Genomic DNA, 17,134 nt, shown 5'->3' on the forward strand with positions numbered 1-17,134 from the left:
AAGATTCTAATAGAGCATTTTTGAAATGAATGCAATTGAACTGAGATAGATGGATAGATATTTTAGCGAATTCGGGGGACAACGCAAACACAGGAACTGCCGCAGCCGGGAAGCGAACCCGTATCGCCCGCACCGCAGGAGACATCGCTAACCGCTCGACTAAAGGGTCAGACTCGCCAGCCAGCTGCCAGCGTGTCTGCTCCGGGATTCGATACGGGGTTTACTGCACCAGGCAAGAAAATAACCGGTTACATTGGTGACGACTGTAAACTACTAATAAGACACGTTAGCCCCTAGCTAACGGGTCTGACCCTTTAGTCGAGCGGTTAGTGATGTCGCCTTGTGGTGCAGTACACTTCGTATCGAATCCCGCACCGGGCGAGAAAATAGCTCGGTTACATTGGTGTCAGAAGTGGGATGGAGAGACCGTAAGGCCATTGGAAGTGTATGCGCCCTGAGGCGTGAAGGAGCTGATATGCTTAAGCGCGGGGACGCGCTTCCCGAAGGAGGGGGGTAGTGTAACGTGCATGGATAAGAAGACACGCTGGCCGCTGGCTGGCGGGTCTGACCCTTTAGTCGAGCGGTTAGCGATGTCTCCTGCGGTGCGGGCGATACGGGTTCGCTTCCCGGCCGCGGCAGTTCCTGTGGTTGCATTGTCCCCCGAATTCGCTACAATATAGATAGATAGTTGCTGTAAACATCATCAATGACACAGTCACTGATCTACAGATACCTTTAAAATAACCAGTAAACAAGTAGCACAGATAAAAAGAAACTCGTCATATTGACTGTGAATCTGATTGGTTGACACTCACGTCAATCAGGCAACAAAGAGAGCTAGAACAGGTTTCTATGTTGTCTCTATGTCGATCACCCACAGAAAAGTGAGCAAGCGAGGGGATTTGTTGTGGGTGATCGACATAGACAGACAAAAGAAAGAGAGTGAGTAACCGGTATTAAAAGAAAGGATTGCCCTCTCTCTCTCTTTAGGTGTTTGTCTATGTCTCTCGCCCTCTTCAATTCACATTTCAGTTTTGCAGAGTGAATTGTGCTGAAAAGGTGTGTGGCCACGACACATGACTGATTGGTGGATTGAACCTGTGAACTTTATTTTTACATGACAGACACTCACTGAATTAAATAAACTAAGACTGAAATAACTACCGGGCGTACTGTTATTATTAGTAACCGTTTTTTTGTGTGTGTGTGACTCCACAGTGCCAAAGGCAGAGGCAAGGCCAAGGGCAGGCTGAGATAAGGATGGACGTCTCCCGGCACTCTCCAAGCAGACGGCTGAAGATGGTCAACGGCGGCAGTGTCGTTTACTTATCGGACGTTCAAACTATGAAATAGTGTTACAATGGCTTGCTGTAAACACAAATAGTAAACAGATTCTTTGCTTTTGGGTGATGTCTGTTCCCAGTTTGTGGTTATGTGAAGCATTTGTGTGTAGTTCAAAGTCTCCATACTGTCCGGTTATCAACGTTACAGCCAAAAGAGATGCGTCAGTCCAAATTAATGAATTGGCAATAAAATACGTGGATTTATTCATTCATTTTGGAACCATACACAGAGAACCACAGTGCACTGTAAATTTCACATATGAGCTGCACGATGTAAACATGACAAAGTGACCACAGTGCGTATGATATCAACCACACACTTAATAAACGTGACAATAAATAAAAGCAGTAATACAGAGTCAGGAGACATCCTCTATAAAATACAGTGTGGCACTAACCGTGCAGTGAAGTCAAGTTATGGAATATGTACACAGGACAGAGGCCTACGATTGGCTTTGATAAGGCTGCTGCAAGACAAGAGCAGGCCCATGTATTCTAACTGTACTGAACCAATCCCTGCTGCGGTATTACACTATTACTAACCTTTCGGAGGTCCCATGGTTTCCTACACAAGACAGCAACGCTTAAATGGAAAGGTTACAGATAAAGAGGTGGATCTTATTTTTGATTTTCTAAAAATCCAGAGCCAAAACAGTTTTTATAATGCTCGGTGGGGCTGCTAAAGCAGCACTACATCTCTCATTTCCACTTCACACAACAGTCCGTTTTCAAACTGGTTATCCCTCAGCCTGTCAGAGATGAAAAGTACTTTGCCTTTTGCTGCCATCTTTCAAAATCCCCCAAAGCGCTGTGTGCACCAACTACAATTTCTAAAACCTCACCTTAAACTGAGCTAACTGAGACAGTGCATTTCTGTAAGGGCAAAGCCAAGCATATTTACTTTAGCATTTAAATAGAGTTACAGCTTCAATTTTCCTAAGGTGGCTTTGAGCCAACAGGATCCCCAAACTCTTACAGGGACCATTACAGTGCATTTTTACATTGGCAAATTCAAGATTTACTCGTGTTCAGACATGATGAATAAAGTTGCATGTTGATGTTGAGACACGATGAAGAGAGAACAGATTTAACAGATCATGGTGACTGCTCCCTGCTGAGGTTTCACCAAAGATGAGTTTCCCTGATCTCCGCAATCACTTGACTGGCCTTCTGCAATGCCTGTGGGCAAAATATGAAAAAGAAATTGGCATATGGGCACTGAAGAAGTACAAATAATTGAGGCGATCCAAATGGTGGGGTTCTTCTACCTCTAACATGTCTGCGGCTTCCTTGCGTCGCTGGGCCATGTCCTCTGATTCAGTCAGCAGGTCATTGAGGAGGCCAGACTTGTACAGCTGGCCAACCAACTCGCTCTGAAGGCTGTCCTTCACATGGTTGACCAGGAAATGCATCACAGCCTTGGGCACACTAAAAAGGAGTGAACATATGACCGAAATGGGTCATGGGATATATATATAGTTTGTCTTTAGCAATGAGAATAGTCTGAAGTGGCTCCGTAGGGTAAACAGAGAGTGTTAAACTGGAGATGAGTGGCTCACCTGTCCTGAATGTTCTTGCGCACAATAAGGAAATAGGACTTGATGAGACGCTCGATGACCTCACAGTCCCGCTGCTCACGTGATGACAACTTTCTGGCAACAGGCACAGGCTTGGGGGGGACAGCACATGCAAGTCAGTCGCTGACTAACTGATAAGAGATACTCTTAGTTCTAATGACAGGTCAGCGGTTAGTTACCACATCCAATAAGTTGACAGCTCCTTTAAGGGGGCTTCCCGGTGCTGAGCCTGCGGCCTCGTCTCCCTTCTTCAGCATCCCTCTCCAGTTCCCTGTGCTATCCTGCCCCTCCTGGGGCCCTGCTCCTGGCGCCTGAGGAACAGTATACATAACCATAACGTATCCATGAAAGACATACAGACAGATACCACTTAACTCCCCAGTGCCAGTAGCTACCACTGGCATAGTTTGAGCGGTGTGTCCTGTTAGCACTTCAGCGTAGCTCAGAGAGAAAAGAGAGTTAACAATGCGTGAGGGATTCATGAGCATTAGTGCAACCAGCAGTCAATCAGACAAGTACTGTACACAAGAAGACACTAGAGAGATACACAAGCATATAATAGATATGGAGTAGAATACAGCCATAGAGGATAGTGTGACTAAGAGCTGACTAGATGCCTTTGTATTGGCTAATGAGATCTTGGGGACACATCAGGTAAGACACCTCAGCTTTTCTATGTAAAGGAAAATGAGCTGAAGAATTAACACACCAGACAAAGCGAAGTCATTGTAGAGGTGAGTACCGTTGGCAAATCCAAACAATGCTTCCTTCTGCTAACCTTATGCGCTTGCACAGCATACAGTAGAGGGAGGCTTGGCTAGACAGTGGAGTGGCAGAATTGCACCAATACTTCCTATCATCTACGCAAGTACATTGGATGGAGCAAACTAAGCAAAGAGGTTGCAATACTGGATTTTGGGAGAGCATTTTCTCTAAGACAGCTGAACCAACAGGGGTATAACAAGACTCTGAAGAGAGCACAGTAGTTGTTAGTACAAGTCATTATCGGCTAAAGGAAAGCAAAACAAGAAGACAGATTCAACAGACCAAGATCGAAGAGCATGCCAAACACCCATGCTATCTTTCCATCCATCACCAATCCATGCTGCAACACCAGCTAACCAGCCTGCCAGACAAGGCAGCAGGCTAGCTGTGTGCGTGCCCACCTTGGCACTGTCCAAGTCTGCTCCCGAGGCAAGGGGCTCACCAGAGACCAGTACTGGACCGATAGGACCTTTGCTAACAGACTAGCAGCAACAGGAGAAAAAAGAGCAGAGAGAGAGAGAAAGAGAAAGAGAACTGAGAAGAAGTGCAGAAAGGATACAAGGGAAGACATTGGCAGTCAAGAGCCATTTGAGTGGAGGACAGGAGAAATGTGAGAGGGAGAGAGCAGATCTTGGGGTAAAATTCCTGGATTGAAACTCTCCGAGGCGTTTCGTTAACAGATTATCATCATGTAGTACGATGAGTAGTGTGACGGCGCCTGAGTCCCATCCTACACAGGAAATCTGTAGAGACTGCAGACTGCTTTATTTAGAGCTGCTGTCAATCATGAAGACAGGGGTAAAGGCTTATTCAAGTACAGTATGGCTATTGCTTTTACCTTATCCCTAGGCACTGCAGCGGGCAACTCTCTCATCCTGTTCCTCCTCTGCTCCTAAAGAGAGAGAAAAAAAGCATTTTGTCCTCATCCGATGAGTCAAACAAAAGGTTCAAGGTATAAATCTGACAGGGAAAGTAGGTAAGATTGTTATACAAATGTTCATTCAAACAATCAGGGCTGGGTATGACAGAAACTATTTCAACTATAATTTTTTCAGTATCTTCCAATGTAAAATAAAGGTATGTTTCATTATTCAAGTGAAAAAATATCCTCTGTGTAAACAATCAGTTTTCTTTAGAGAGTTGAGCCCCTCACAGTTTCTAACCCTAAGCACATGACCAAGTGTTTGGTTGAGAGTGCAGACCTCTATGTTGTTGTTCATGACTCCGCAAGCATCTGCAAAGTCTGGATGTTTGGTGTTGATGTAGGCCAGCTCAATAGCCACCAGGTTATGGACCTACAAAGAAAAAAGATGACGGCGTCAATCGCCTGTCCAATATTATTTCCCCCCACACCCCTAATATTAACTACGGGAACCTAAAAAAAAAAACTTGATGGGTGTCCGGGTGGCATGGCAGTCTATTCCATTGTCTACCAACACGGGGCTCGCCGGTTCAAATCCCCGTGTTACCTCCGGCTTGGTCGGGCGTCTATACAGACACAATTGGCTGTGTCTGAAGGTGGGAATCCGTATGTGGATATGTGTCCTATTCGCTGCACTAGCGCCTCCTCTTGTCGGTCGGGGCGCCTGTTCAGGAGGAAGGGGGAACTGGGGGGAATAGCGTGATCCTCCCATGCGCGACATCCTCCTGGCGAAACGCCTCACTGTTAGGTGAAAAGAAGCGGCTGGCAACTCCACATGTATTGGAGGAGGCATGTGGTAGTCTGCAGCCCTCCCCAGATCAGCAGAGGGAGTGAAGCAGTGACCAGGGCGGCTCGGCAGAGTGGGGTAATTGGACGGGTACAATTGGGGAGAAAAAGGAGGAACCCCCCCCCCAAAAAAAACAAAACAAAACAAAACAAAAACTTGATATGGTACTTTCTCTAACATTGTTGATTGTATGGCCTAAGGACCTAGAAGCATTTGCAAAATGATGAGATATATGTGAGAGTACCATCTCATTGGTGATGGGCAGCCGCTTTCTGAGGAGGGATGTGACCACCTCCACTATGGCCTCATGGAGCTTAGGGAACCTCTGCAGCTCCTGTACCACAACACCGGCATATCCACAAGCGCACGTGTGCGTACACACACACACACACACACACACACACACACACACACACACACACACACACACACACACACACACACACGCACACACACACACACACACACACACACACACACACACACACACACACACACACACACACGCGTATGAAAGCGTAAAACAAAAGCGTAGAACAGAACAGAACAGAACAGAACTGAACTGAGCTGAATTCAACAAGGCACCTGTGTGCTGTAGTTGCTGCAGTGCTGGATGATTCTCTGCATCTCTTCATGGACCAGCTCCACGCAGCGCAGACTGGGCTCCTCCAAACGCTTCACCTGCTTCTTCACTAACAACTCAAAGGACACCTCAGGCACAAACAGGGATGGACGGGGACCCTGAGGTAGTGAGAGGGGGAGGTACATCTCAAACATTTACTGCAATTGAATTAGAACAAATGAGCCAGCAATGAATCAGTGCCTTGCTGCTGCTATGATGGGCAGTCTGAGTGCATGGCTTAGGAAAAGGACGAGAATAGGGGTTGAAACATCATATTGAGTAAGTAGCTAGGTGAAATTCAGAGAAGGCTACAGGAGTTAAATGTTCTCCTTAATTTTTCAGTTCTTGGCAATAGTGCAGTCCACCATACACCATACTCTTAACTTGCATGGAGAGGAGAGAAGAGACTAAATGGATTAATGATACACTCACGGTTGCATTTCTGATAGCTGTTAATATATCGATGGTCGTGAGTCCTCCAAGGGGATCCACAGACTCCAACGTTCTGCCAAACGTCTCATGGAATATGTAGCAAATCCTGGCTCCACCACACCTGAAAAACAGCAGAGGTGGGGTGCAGGGGTTAACTGTGATGTGAACGGCATAGCACACTTTTCTATTGGGCCTCCTTTTACAGAAGCTGTGCGTGCTTTAACTTACAAGTTGTATCACTTTAAAGTGATGAAACCAATGCCGGGTTTTTGTTAAGATGCTTGTCATGCATTTGACTGAAACAACAGCGGGCCCGTGTGGCCGCAAAGAGGTATTGTAACTCACAGTTCAGCCGTCTCGATGTATTTGGCGGTACCCTCTATGGTGTTGCAGTACTCAGCAGCGAACTTGGTGATGAGCTGGAGTAGGGTGGCGCTCTGGTCTTCCACAGGTTCACCGTAGCTGCTGAGCAGGGACTGGTACTGAGCTGCCAGGACGTTGATCCGCGTCTTTAGCTCGGGCAGACAGTCTCTGATGTGATGCATCAGTAACCTGTTGCAGGAGGGAGACAGGAAAGGGTCAGTTTTTACGCAGAGATGTACAGCACGGCAGGGTTATAGTTTATGTACTTCAGATATGAGTATTTTATGCTAATTTGACTTGACATGGAGTTCCTTTAAAAGTGAAAGGAAACAGCAACTTCTATGACAGTGGCCACCATAATGTCAATATTGCTTCTGATGTAGATTCAGTGTATTGACGCCAGTTTGTACATTATGGGATATTTAGATGTTTATAGACTGAATCACAGTATGTCTAAGCAAAACAGAATTGTATATTTAGCTCAGTTTTCTTGCACAAAATTGTATGTATGGTCATGAAAGTATTTTACACTGTGCGTCACTATGAGTGACTGTGCCTATGTCAGTGAGGATCAGGAATCTAGACTCCCTGTTCATTTATCGTATCAATGGAAAAAGAGTCACTCTGATTTTTTTTTTTTTTTTAATATCTTTAAATGTTCTCGGAACCCTGTACAGACATCTCAGGTCCATGAACAATTATCCATTAGAAAATTCTTCCACACACTGAAAAGCTTCATATCTGCTCCATTGCTTCCATATTTTCTTTGTTTTTATTCAGGGAAATGATAAATACAATGAAGCAAGCCACATTTTTAATCAGACTAATATTTTGTTTTACTGGACGTATACTTGAAAAAAGTGTTCTGTCAAAAACTCCAAATAATATTTCAAATCACATTTACCTGTTGAGGGTCTTAGCCAAGTATTTGGTTCCATTTCTGTTGGCGAGAGATGGATACCTCTTCTGGAGGAACGCATGCTCATCCCGAATGGCATCAGCCACAGACTTTTTATTGTTGATGTCCAACTGGCTCCTGTAAGTTGAAATTCAGTAATTCCCCAGTATCATAAATTCTGTTTTAACTAACTGAGCCAAGTATGTTTTGGAGCAGTAAATACAAGGGAGCCTGTGATCCAGACCTATTGACCACCCCGATGAGGCCCAGCTTGACTGGGATGACTCTGCCCATTAGTACGTCCATGGCATCAGTGCCAGCATCCATCAGATCCAGCTTGGTCACCACCGCCAGAGTTCTCCTACCTGTGTAAACACATTCACATGTGGGTTATTATTTGAGAGGCAGAACATTATTAACACCTGCACACTATAAGCTGTCTACTCACAGTTACTGATGACCAACATTAGTGAAACCATCTGCTTGTTTCTGTCATGATGAGTAGTGACAAGGCAGTTCGTAGCCTACAGAATTCACAGGTTTCTCCTGGTTTACACTATCTGATGCACATTGTGCATATGATGTACATGAACATGCATGTTGGTATTTTCAATATGTAAGAGTGCATAAATATGTGATCATATGCCATCAAAGACAAAATATATTGCATGATGGTAGCAAGGTCACATCACGTGTAGCACATGGATACCTCCTTCAGTATGTGTAATTTATATTTTCAAGTTCAACTTTATTGTCATTCGTATTAGAATACAATGAAATTCCTGTATTCTGGCTCCCGCCACCTTAACACAAAGACAAAGGACACACCATCCCCCCCAAAAAAGGACAACACTACAGACCTACATAGACTATGTACACAATGAATTCATACATTATATACATAATATACAGTACATGATAACGCAACAATATAAGATGCATATGGATGCTTCAGCTGTTCAGCAACCTGACTGACTGTGGAAAAAAAAACTATTACCGAGACGGGTGTTGTGTGATTTGATGCTCCGGTAATGTTCTTAAGATGGAAGGAGCGAGAACAGAACATGAGTGGGGTGGCTGGTGTCCTTAATGATGTTTTGGACTTTCCTTTTGCAGCGAGTGGTGTAAATATTATGAAGCTGTGGTGGTTCCATGCCAATGGTTTTTGCTTTTTATAATCATTTGCAGCAGTCTGCAGTCCTGAGCAGTCAGGTTGCCAAACTACACTGTGATACAGCCTGTCAAGACATTCTCAATGGTACTGCATAAAAGTTCACAAGAGTTTTGGTACTCATACCAAAACTCTTGAGACGCCTCAGAAAATACAGTCTCTGCTTGTGCCTTCTTGAGAATGCAATTGGTGTTGAGGGTGTCTGTGATGTATAAACCAAGAAATCTAAAACTGTCCACAATTTCAACAGATGACCCATTGATCAGATGAAAGATCAGATGAAATCACATTTATAAGTCAACAATGATTGCTTTTGTCTGATTGACATGTAAAAAGAGGTTGTTATCATGGCACCATATGTTAAAATCTTCCACTTCCCTCGCAGAGGACCTCTCTCTCATCACTATTGCTTATTAGTCCAATCACTGTGGAGTCATCTGCGAATTTAATAATACTGTTTTTGTCATATTGGGCAACACATTCGTGTGTAAACAGACTGTACTATAGGGGGCTGAAACAGCAGCCCTGAGGTGTCCCGGTCCTAAGAACTATGTGGATGAGTATGTTTTACCTATTCTCAAAGTCTGGGGCCTGCCTGTCAGAAAATCAAATAACCAATTACAGATAGAGTTGCCCAGACCAAGACCTCTGAGTTTCAACACCAGTTTGGATGGTACAATTTTATTAAAAGAAAAGCTGTACTCAAAGGCAGCATGGTAGCACAGTGGTTAGCGCTGTCGCCTCACAGCAACAAGGTTCTGGGTTCGAGCCCCTGGGGTTGTTCAACCTTGGGGTTATCCCAGATCATCCTCTGTGTGGAGTTGGTATGTTCTCTCCATGTCTGCAGTGGGTTTTCTCCGGTTTCCCCCACCATCAAAAAAAGACATGCACGTTAGGGTTAGTACTCCTGTCTGTGCCCCTGACCGAGGCATGGCAAGACAAACTGGAGTTGGTCCCCGGGTGCTGTACAGCAGCTGCCCACTGCTCCTAGCTACACAGCTAGGATGGGTTAAATGCAGAGTGGAATTTCCCTATGGGGATCATTAAAGTATATCAAAATCCAAATCCAAAAAATAAATAAATAAATAAATAACATTCTGACAGAGGTATTTTTCTTTTCAAGGTGTACTAAAGCAGTATGCAGAGCAAGTGAGATAGCATCATCTACAGATCTGTTGGCTCAGTAGGCAAACTGTAATGGGTCAAGGGTAACAGGAATGTTATATTTTATTTATAAGATATAACCAATCTTTCCAGGCACTTCATAATAACAGGTCAAAGAAACAGGTCAGTGACAATTAAGCCAAGAGACAGGTGCTTTCTTAGGTACAGGTACAATGGTGGTTTTCTTAAAACACAGTGGAACCACACACAATGGCAGGGACAGGTTAAAAATGTCAGTAAAAACCTGAGATAGCTGAGTGTACCATGTGTTGAGGACACAGAAGAAACCAATCAAATTAAGTGCCTACCATCGGGGTCAACCTCCCGGGCTACCTTCAGGGCTTCTGAGGTAGCCATGTCTGTGTTGGCAGCAGTGACAGCCAGAATGATGCAGTTGGGGTTGGATATGTGCTTGAGGATGAGCTCTCTGATCTGAATCTCAATGTCCTTTGGCTGGTCACCCACTGGCACCTAAAAGAAATAATGAATGCCACCGGATACACACAATGAATAACAGATGAATATGACATTCCCCCTGGGGGAAATCAGATTATTGCAGCGGCAGATGACTGGACATAGCCAAAAAAAGAAATGGGATCAAAACAGAGATATATTATAAAGGGCAAACTAGAAAAACTTCAAGTAATTTTATAAACTTTAGGTAAACATTTATATGAATAAGGAAGATTGAGTAATTTTTTGTATGCAGTATGCGAGAGAAGCATGGCTCTAAATCGGTGACATTTGAATGTTTTTCTCATTTCCTCCAGTCTACAAATAGGCAAGGATGGAGGAAACAGGGTAGGAAATTAGCACAACCCACCAGCAAAATTTTGGTAAATTTCAGTTATGGCTGCAAAGTTGGTTCTCTCTGTTAACCACTTTGGCGGGTAACCAGCTATCATTTGGATGTCTAGATTAATTTTCAAAATCCAGTTGGCTGGCAAAACAGTGAAAACTGTTGGGGGAATCTTAAGATATATATGAGCCTCTGTAGCTTGTGGACCAAAAATATAGCTTCCTGCTTGTTGTAATGGTTTTATTTCAAGAGGATCAAACACAAAAGCCTAAAAAGGTTGTGTTCTGGGTCATGTCACTGTGATGGTGTAGTTATGTAAAATATTCCTGTAAACATGAGATTATTACAGTGTTACCTTGGTGATTCCTGGCAAATCTACCAGTGTGAGGTTGACAACATGAGGAGAGAAGATCTTCAGATGAATAGGTTCATCACTGATCCCCTGCAGAGGAATAATGAGCCAGATTAGATTCATAACACAGGAGAATTTAAAAAAAAATCCAAAAAAACAAAAGATGGGAAGCTTGACCCACATATACTTCCAATTCAGATAAGCAGCTAGGATAATGGATGGAAAAAGAGGAACATTAGTAGTAGTCCCACTAGTCTTAAATGATGTGGCTCCAAAGCAAAATTTGGTGAAATCCAAAATCAATCAATCAATGGCATAAAATGTTACCATTACTGGAAATCAAAATACACTTTGACGTTTCATGATATCTTAGAAATGTTCCATGTAGCCAAGTTGGAGCATAACCGGCAAACATACAAAACGAGTTGGTCAAACTTGATTTTAACAATATTGTAATTTGTTTCCAGTTGTTAGCCAACAAAAGTACAGTATTTGGTGAGAACCAAAGGCACCTTGTTCACTCACTGGTGTTAAACAAGATGTACAGGCAGAGTAAAACCAGTATATCTGCTCTGGACAAGACATTAAATGTTATGTTTTTGGACAAGACATTAAATGTGAAATGAGTCTCACCTTATTATTCCCTGACACTCTCTCTGTTTCATTTTCGATCTCTTGCCTGATTTCATCAAAATCTGTGTAAATCTGCAACAACAAAAAAACGCAATTAACAACCAGCCAAATATCACAAGCATTAGCGAGTAAATGTTTTGATGATATAAACAGTGGTTTTCTCTGAGGCACTTAAAAGATTTGGTCTTGATGAGTTGTGAAATATAAACAATACATTATTATTATTCTTCCAACCTTATTTTTGGTGTGTAAAAACTTGCCCCACTCTTCTCCTTCTCTGCCTGTGGAACACAATGAAACATGGTGTGGGTCATAACTTTTATGTCAATGCAAGCTGTGCATGAACAAAGGCATTTTATCGGCTTAAATAGCAGTATGCTCTAGGTATTGGACTAACACACGTCCGATTTCTTTCAATAGGGAACAAGCAGAGTGTAGCTAGTGCACCAAATCAGGGAAATGACATTGGGAGTAGCACTAAGAAAGGAGCAATACTCGGAAAGCGAATCAGGCCAACGTAAACTTAAAAAACACCTGGATCATGCACCTTCACAGACCACTGTGTGAATCAACACTCTGAGGACTGCGGTTGAGGAAACAGCAACAATTACTTTTATGGAACAATGACATGGTTGCCAAAGGCAAAAAGCACAACACAAACTTCAATGTCAGCATTAATGGACAACAAAAGAGTCATGCATGTTTTCTCCATGTGCATGTTTAACAACCATGCCTGAAAGCCTAGTAAATCTCTGTGTCGCCTCTGTGGGGCCAACTCTCTGTGGTAATCCACTGGTCATCAAGAGGCAAATATCACAGCATACAACATTTAGAGGATAGCAGCAGGACCCAAAAGGTTAGCTGGCCTATTATTAGGGTCTGAGACAGTGGTGACCAAAAGAAAGGGATGTTTAAACCGCTTGTTTTGACCCTACTTGTATCCTTTCTACTTCAGTAGCATTGCCCAGTTTTAAAGTACCTACCACCATCATCACTCTTCCTAACGTCACCTGGATCCACATGGACCAGCTGCAGTATGAGAGGCCGCCTGGTTACAATGCCAGTCCCACGGGGCAGCAGGTCCCTGCCAACCAGACTCTCCAACACAGAGCTCTTACCACTGCTCTAGAGACACAAAACAGACGATTTAATTGGATTAATAGAGACATGACAGTCAGGAATAACCAATGCCTTATCTTGTTCTAACACGACGGGAAGATGAATCCGTGTCCATGTGTGTGTGCTTGACTGCACCTGTCTTTTCTTCCAGCAATGGCATGATTTTCATATAAGCTAGCGAGCTGATGATCTAAAAATAGAAGCGATTGAAGATCTCGATTCCATTGCCACTGACAGATCAGAGAACATCGAGGTTTGCAGATATGCAAACACTATAAGGGATGTCCAGTTGTTTTAAACACGGGCTTTTAGGCGACATGACATTGCATTGAAAAGCCTTATCTTTTTTCCTGACGTCTCGTTGCATATCTAGTGGCATTGCTGCTGACTGTGCACGTATTCAAGCTCACTGAGTGAGGATTCCGCTAAGATTCTCAGCAACCTTTTAGCTAGCAATTTTTGTCAGCTGTTTTTTACACGTATCGGAGAATATTACCTGGGTCCCGACGACTGCTATCTGGGGCAGCTGTATTATATCCGCTCCCACTGTGTTAAACACATCTTGGAGCTTGTTTATAACGGGTATAAGAGCCTCCATGAGTGATGTAAAACGACACCCTTTCGGTAAACGAAATGAATAAAGCTTCTATCTTGATGATGGAACCAAAGTCATTCAATGTCCCACAGACACCACCATTGCAACAACACCTACTCTGGGTGAGTGAATGGATGTGTTTTGACACTGGGACTTGTAGTTCACTCATGCGTCGTTACAATGGCAAAAGGAATAAATTGGACTACATCTACATCAAGCGACCAAGGTTATTTTACTTCCGGCTCCAGAGTGCGCTCCGGTATTCCTTATCGGCCACCGTTAACGTTCATACGCACGCGCATATCTGCAGCGTAGTCGCTAGCTAGGAGTAGGTTGTGTTGACCCGCAGCTCCTGGTCTGTTATCGGGCTTTTTGCTTTTGACAACTTTACAACAGACTTCCCTATTCCACAATGCTACAATTCCTGGTGAGTGCGCTGAACGTCAATATAGGTTCATAATTACATTTGTCCGTTAAGGTAACCGGGGATGCTCTGGGCGCCGTGAGAAGAGTTAACCTAAACTTTGTTCAGCCAACATTGACATGAACCTAATGTTAGTTCACAATATTATAGAAAGCGAGTTGGGCCTGTTGGTACTATCATAGCGTCTTAGATGTGTGTGTTGTGGTGTGAAAATCACAAAGTAAAGTTAACGATCTTGGCTCTTACGTTTTGAAAGTGAGGCCACTGGAGTTTTTGACAGCTGTCAACGTTGCAAGTCAAGCCAGCTGCTCGCGGTAACGTCAGCCTGACGAGGCGTAAATGTCGAAGCTGAGGTTGCATTTGTAAGCAGGGCAGTTGGTCGGTCTCTAACACAACTGACGCCAGACTGTTGTCTTTTAGGCTGGCTTCACTCTGGGCAACGTCGTGGGTATGTACCTCGCTCAGAACTATGATGTAAGTATCTCTGCTTTTTGACTTGCCATTCACCATAACTGACATGGTAATAACATCAGGATCTTAAATGAACTAATTGAATTCACATTCTCCCCGTTACCCGGTCAGTTGTTTTGGAGACGCAGATCCTGTTGGAATTCTCCAGTTGTCATAAAATGATCAGGCTGGCTAAATTTTTTTCTATCCTGCCTTTTCTTTTCAAGGTCCCCAACATTTCCAAGAAAATAGAAGCCTTCAAGAAAGATGTGGAGGCCAAGAAGAAGCCCCCAGAGTGAGTGAAGAGGATCTACAATGTCAGCAGGAACCAAGGAACATGTGAAAATAGACTGGATGATAGAGACCATGGGATGAAAGATGACACGCACATGACTACTTACGTCTAAACATTTTATTTCATCCAAAAACGTGTGTGTACATTGGCTTACCAGTGTAAAATATTTATCAGCATATAAACAGTGCCTGGGATAGTATTTTTTTTCCTCATTTTTTCAAGCTCGTGTTCTTACAGTGCCCATTTTGGGAAAAACTTAACTGTCTCGATATGAACAACATAACTGGTTTTAAGGATCACTTTGGGTCCAAAAATCAGGGCACTGCTGGCTGGCTTTTGTATGAAGCACTGTAGTGCTTTTAATTACATTTTGACATTTATATTCACTGAGGCTTTCTTGTTAGAAAACTGAAAAAAAGTTATAGCAGCATTGATATTCTAGGTTTTAGCAGGTACGGGAATTCTGTCGCAGATTCACAAAATCTCAGTTATTTATATTCCATCCTTTGTCATATTGGTGCAAAGACAATTATGAACTTGTCAGCTTCTAATAAAGGTGCTGAACATGAATTTTCAGGTCTGTGGATTGTGAATTAAGATTATACGGGTGCAAATTGTTTATCTGCCGTGCTAAATTGTCCCTAGGTGTGTGTGTGTGTGGGCCCTGTGACAGACTGGCGGCCTGTCCAGGGTGTCTCCCTGCCTGCCGCCAAATGACTGCTGAGATAGGCTCCAGCATCCCCGCGACCCTGACAGCAGGATAAGCGGTTTTGGATAATGGATGGGTGGAAATCGTCTCGACAATCCTATCAGATCGTATGGCGCAGAATAAATCCAGTTTCATTTTTCATTGTTGTGCACCGCTAGACGCAGCCAAACAGTCTGCCATTTGCCTTGGATGTGTCACTGCAGATGCATCCTCCAGGTGCCTTTTGTCTGTGATTTTAATGTAGCCAGCAGCAATAGACTTTATGCAAGATATTTGTATGTATAATGAATATTTTTTAGGAGGGTAAAGGGATTTTGGCCATGAAAAGGTTGGAGGTAAGCAGCTACTTTTTGCCCTTCTTTTTATTGCTCTTCTTCCCTTTCTTCTTTTTCTTTGAATTTGGCCACCCATCCATCCATCCATTATCTGAACCGCTTATCCTGCTCTCAGGGTTACGGGGATGCTGTGGCCTATCCCAGCAGTCATTGGGCGGCAGGTGGGGAGACACCCTGGACAGGCCGCCAGACCATCACACAGGCCTGACATACACACACACACACACCCACATACATTCAAACCTAGGGACAATTTAGTATGGCCGATTCACCTGACCTACATGTCTTTGGACTGTGGGAGGAAACCGGAGCCCCCAGAGGAAACCCACGCAGGCATGGGGAGAACGTGCAAACTCCACACAGAAGACGACCCCCAAGGTTGGACTACCCCGGGGCTTGAACCCAGGACCTCCTTGATGTGAAGTGACCGCGCTAACCACTGCGCCACCATGCCACCGAATTTGGCCACCCAAAGCCTCTAAATTCCAAATTGTGGGAAACGTAGTAAACATTCTCCATGATCATTGGGCTGAGGATGTCAACGACCGTCTTGGTTGTTTTGGCACTTGAGGACCTCTTCTTGGATGATCTCTGCCTCTCTTGGCAGGCCTTGTGCTGTTAGACCTCAACTTCCTTGGTTTTGTAGGAAATAATTGATACAATTTAGATGTGATTTCTCTGCTTTTTTGATCACATATTAAAGCTGTTGTATAACCTTAATCTGCTTGAGCCAACTTGAGCTTTAAAAGCTTACTTTCCTTTATAAAGACGTTCACTTCGTATATGGCTTCAAGTTCCCAGATCTGTAAAGTCCAAAGCAATTTATAGAATAGTGCAAAATGATCTGTAGCTCAATAATACATTCAGATGGATACACCGATCAGTCAAAGCATTAAAACTACTGTCAGGTGAAGTGAATAACATTGATTATCTCGTTACAACCCAAAGAAGAAGTACTGTAGCTCCAACTGCTGAAAAGGTTCATGCTGGCTATGATAAACAGGTATCAGAACACAGTGCATTGCAGCTTGCTGTATATGGGGCTGCATAGCTGCAAACCAGTCAAGAGTGCCCATGATGACCTCTGTCCACCACCCAAAGTGCCTACAATGGGCACATGAGCATCAGATCTGGACCGTGGAGCAATGGAAGAAGGTGGCCTGGTCTGATTAATCGCGCTTTCTTTTACATCATGTGGACGGCAATGTACGTCGTTTATCTGGGGAAGAGATAGCACCATCATGTGCTATAGGAAGATGACAAGCCGGCAGAGGCAGTGTGATGCTCTGGGCAATGTTCTGCTGGGAAACCTTAGGTCCTGCCACTCATGTGGATGTTACTTTCACATCACCTACCTAAACATTGTTGCAGACTAAGTA

At 43.7% G+C, this 17,134-nt stretch overlaps 3 protein-coding genes across 3 annotated transcripts in view; 2 read left to right on the plus strand and 1 right to left on the minus strand.

The window, feature by feature from the left end:
* The window catches only part of LOC130109685 (troponin T, cardiac muscle isoforms-like), a 28,884-nt gene extending 27,514 nt beyond the window's left edge, over positions 1-1,370 (plus strand). The window contains exon 11 of the mRNA XM_056276680.1: positions 1,219-1,370. Within this exon, the coding sequence (XP_056132655.1) occupies positions 1,219-1,258 (40 nt within the window). The 3' untranslated portion in view covers positions 1,259-1,370. The remainder of the gene's footprint in view (positions 1-1,218) is intronic.
* A 769-nt stretch (positions 1,371-2,139) lies between these two features.
* LOC130108969 (dynamin-1-like protein) lies at positions 2,140-13,644 on the minus strand. Its single transcript, XM_056275636.1, has 18 exons — positions 13,444-13,644; positions 12,812-12,953; positions 12,063-12,109; positions 11,829-11,900; positions 11,199-11,285; positions 10,353-10,515; positions 7,954-8,074; positions 7,716-7,847; positions 6,794-7,000; positions 6,449-6,569; positions 5,980-6,135; positions 5,639-5,728; positions 4,888-4,980; positions 4,524-4,577; positions 3,100-3,231; positions 2,903-3,012; positions 2,612-2,771; positions 2,140-2,522 (listed from the first exon to the last, which is right to left on the minus strand). Exons 1-18 carry the CDS (start codon positions 13,543-13,545, stop codon positions 2,466-2,468), a joined length of 2,046 nt encoding a protein of 681 aa, XP_056131611.1. The 5' UTR covers positions 13,546-13,644; the 3' UTR covers positions 2,140-2,465.
* A 188-nt stretch (positions 13,645-13,832) lies between these two features.
* On the plus strand, positions 13,833-15,359 carry stmp1 (short transmembrane mitochondrial protein 1). Its single transcript, XM_056277817.1, has 3 exons — positions 13,833-13,969; positions 14,387-14,440; positions 14,644-15,359. The coding sequence occupies exons 1-3, from the start codon at positions 13,955-13,957 to the stop codon at positions 14,713-14,715; spliced, it is 141 nt and encodes a 46-aa protein (XP_056133792.1). The 5' UTR covers positions 13,833-13,954; the 3' UTR covers positions 14,716-15,359.
* Positions 15,360-17,134: the final 1,775 nt, after the last annotated feature.

This window comes from Lampris incognitus, chromosome 3 (assembly GCF_029633865.1).
Source record: "Lampris incognitus isolate fLamInc1 chromosome 3, fLamInc1.hap2, whole genome shotgun sequence".
NCBI lineage: Eukaryota > Metazoa > Chordata > Actinopteri > Lampriformes > Lampridae > Lampris > Lampris incognitus.

What these genes read in the sequence shown, in the direction of transcription:
- LOC130108969 (XM_056275636.1), bottom strand. Translation starts at nt 13,545, where the DNA reads ATGGAGGCTCTTATACCCGTTATAAACAAGCTCCAAGATGTGTTTAAC. An exon ending in TTGGCTAAGACCCTCAACAG is followed by an intron (nt 7,001 to 7,715) that starts GTAAATGTGATT and finishes CTCCTGCAACAG; the next exon opens with GTTACTGATGCATCACATCA. An exon ending in GCAGCAACTACAGCACACAG is followed by an intron (nt 5,729 to 5,979) that starts GTGCCTTGTTGA and finishes GTTGTGGTACAG; the next exon opens with GAGCTGCAGAGGTTCCCTAA.
- stmp1 (XM_056277817.1), top strand. An exon ending in ACCTCGCTCAGAACTATGAT is followed by an intron (nt 14,441 to 14,643) that starts GTAAGTATCTCT and finishes TTTCTTTTCAAG; the next exon opens with GTCCCCAACATTTCCAAGAA.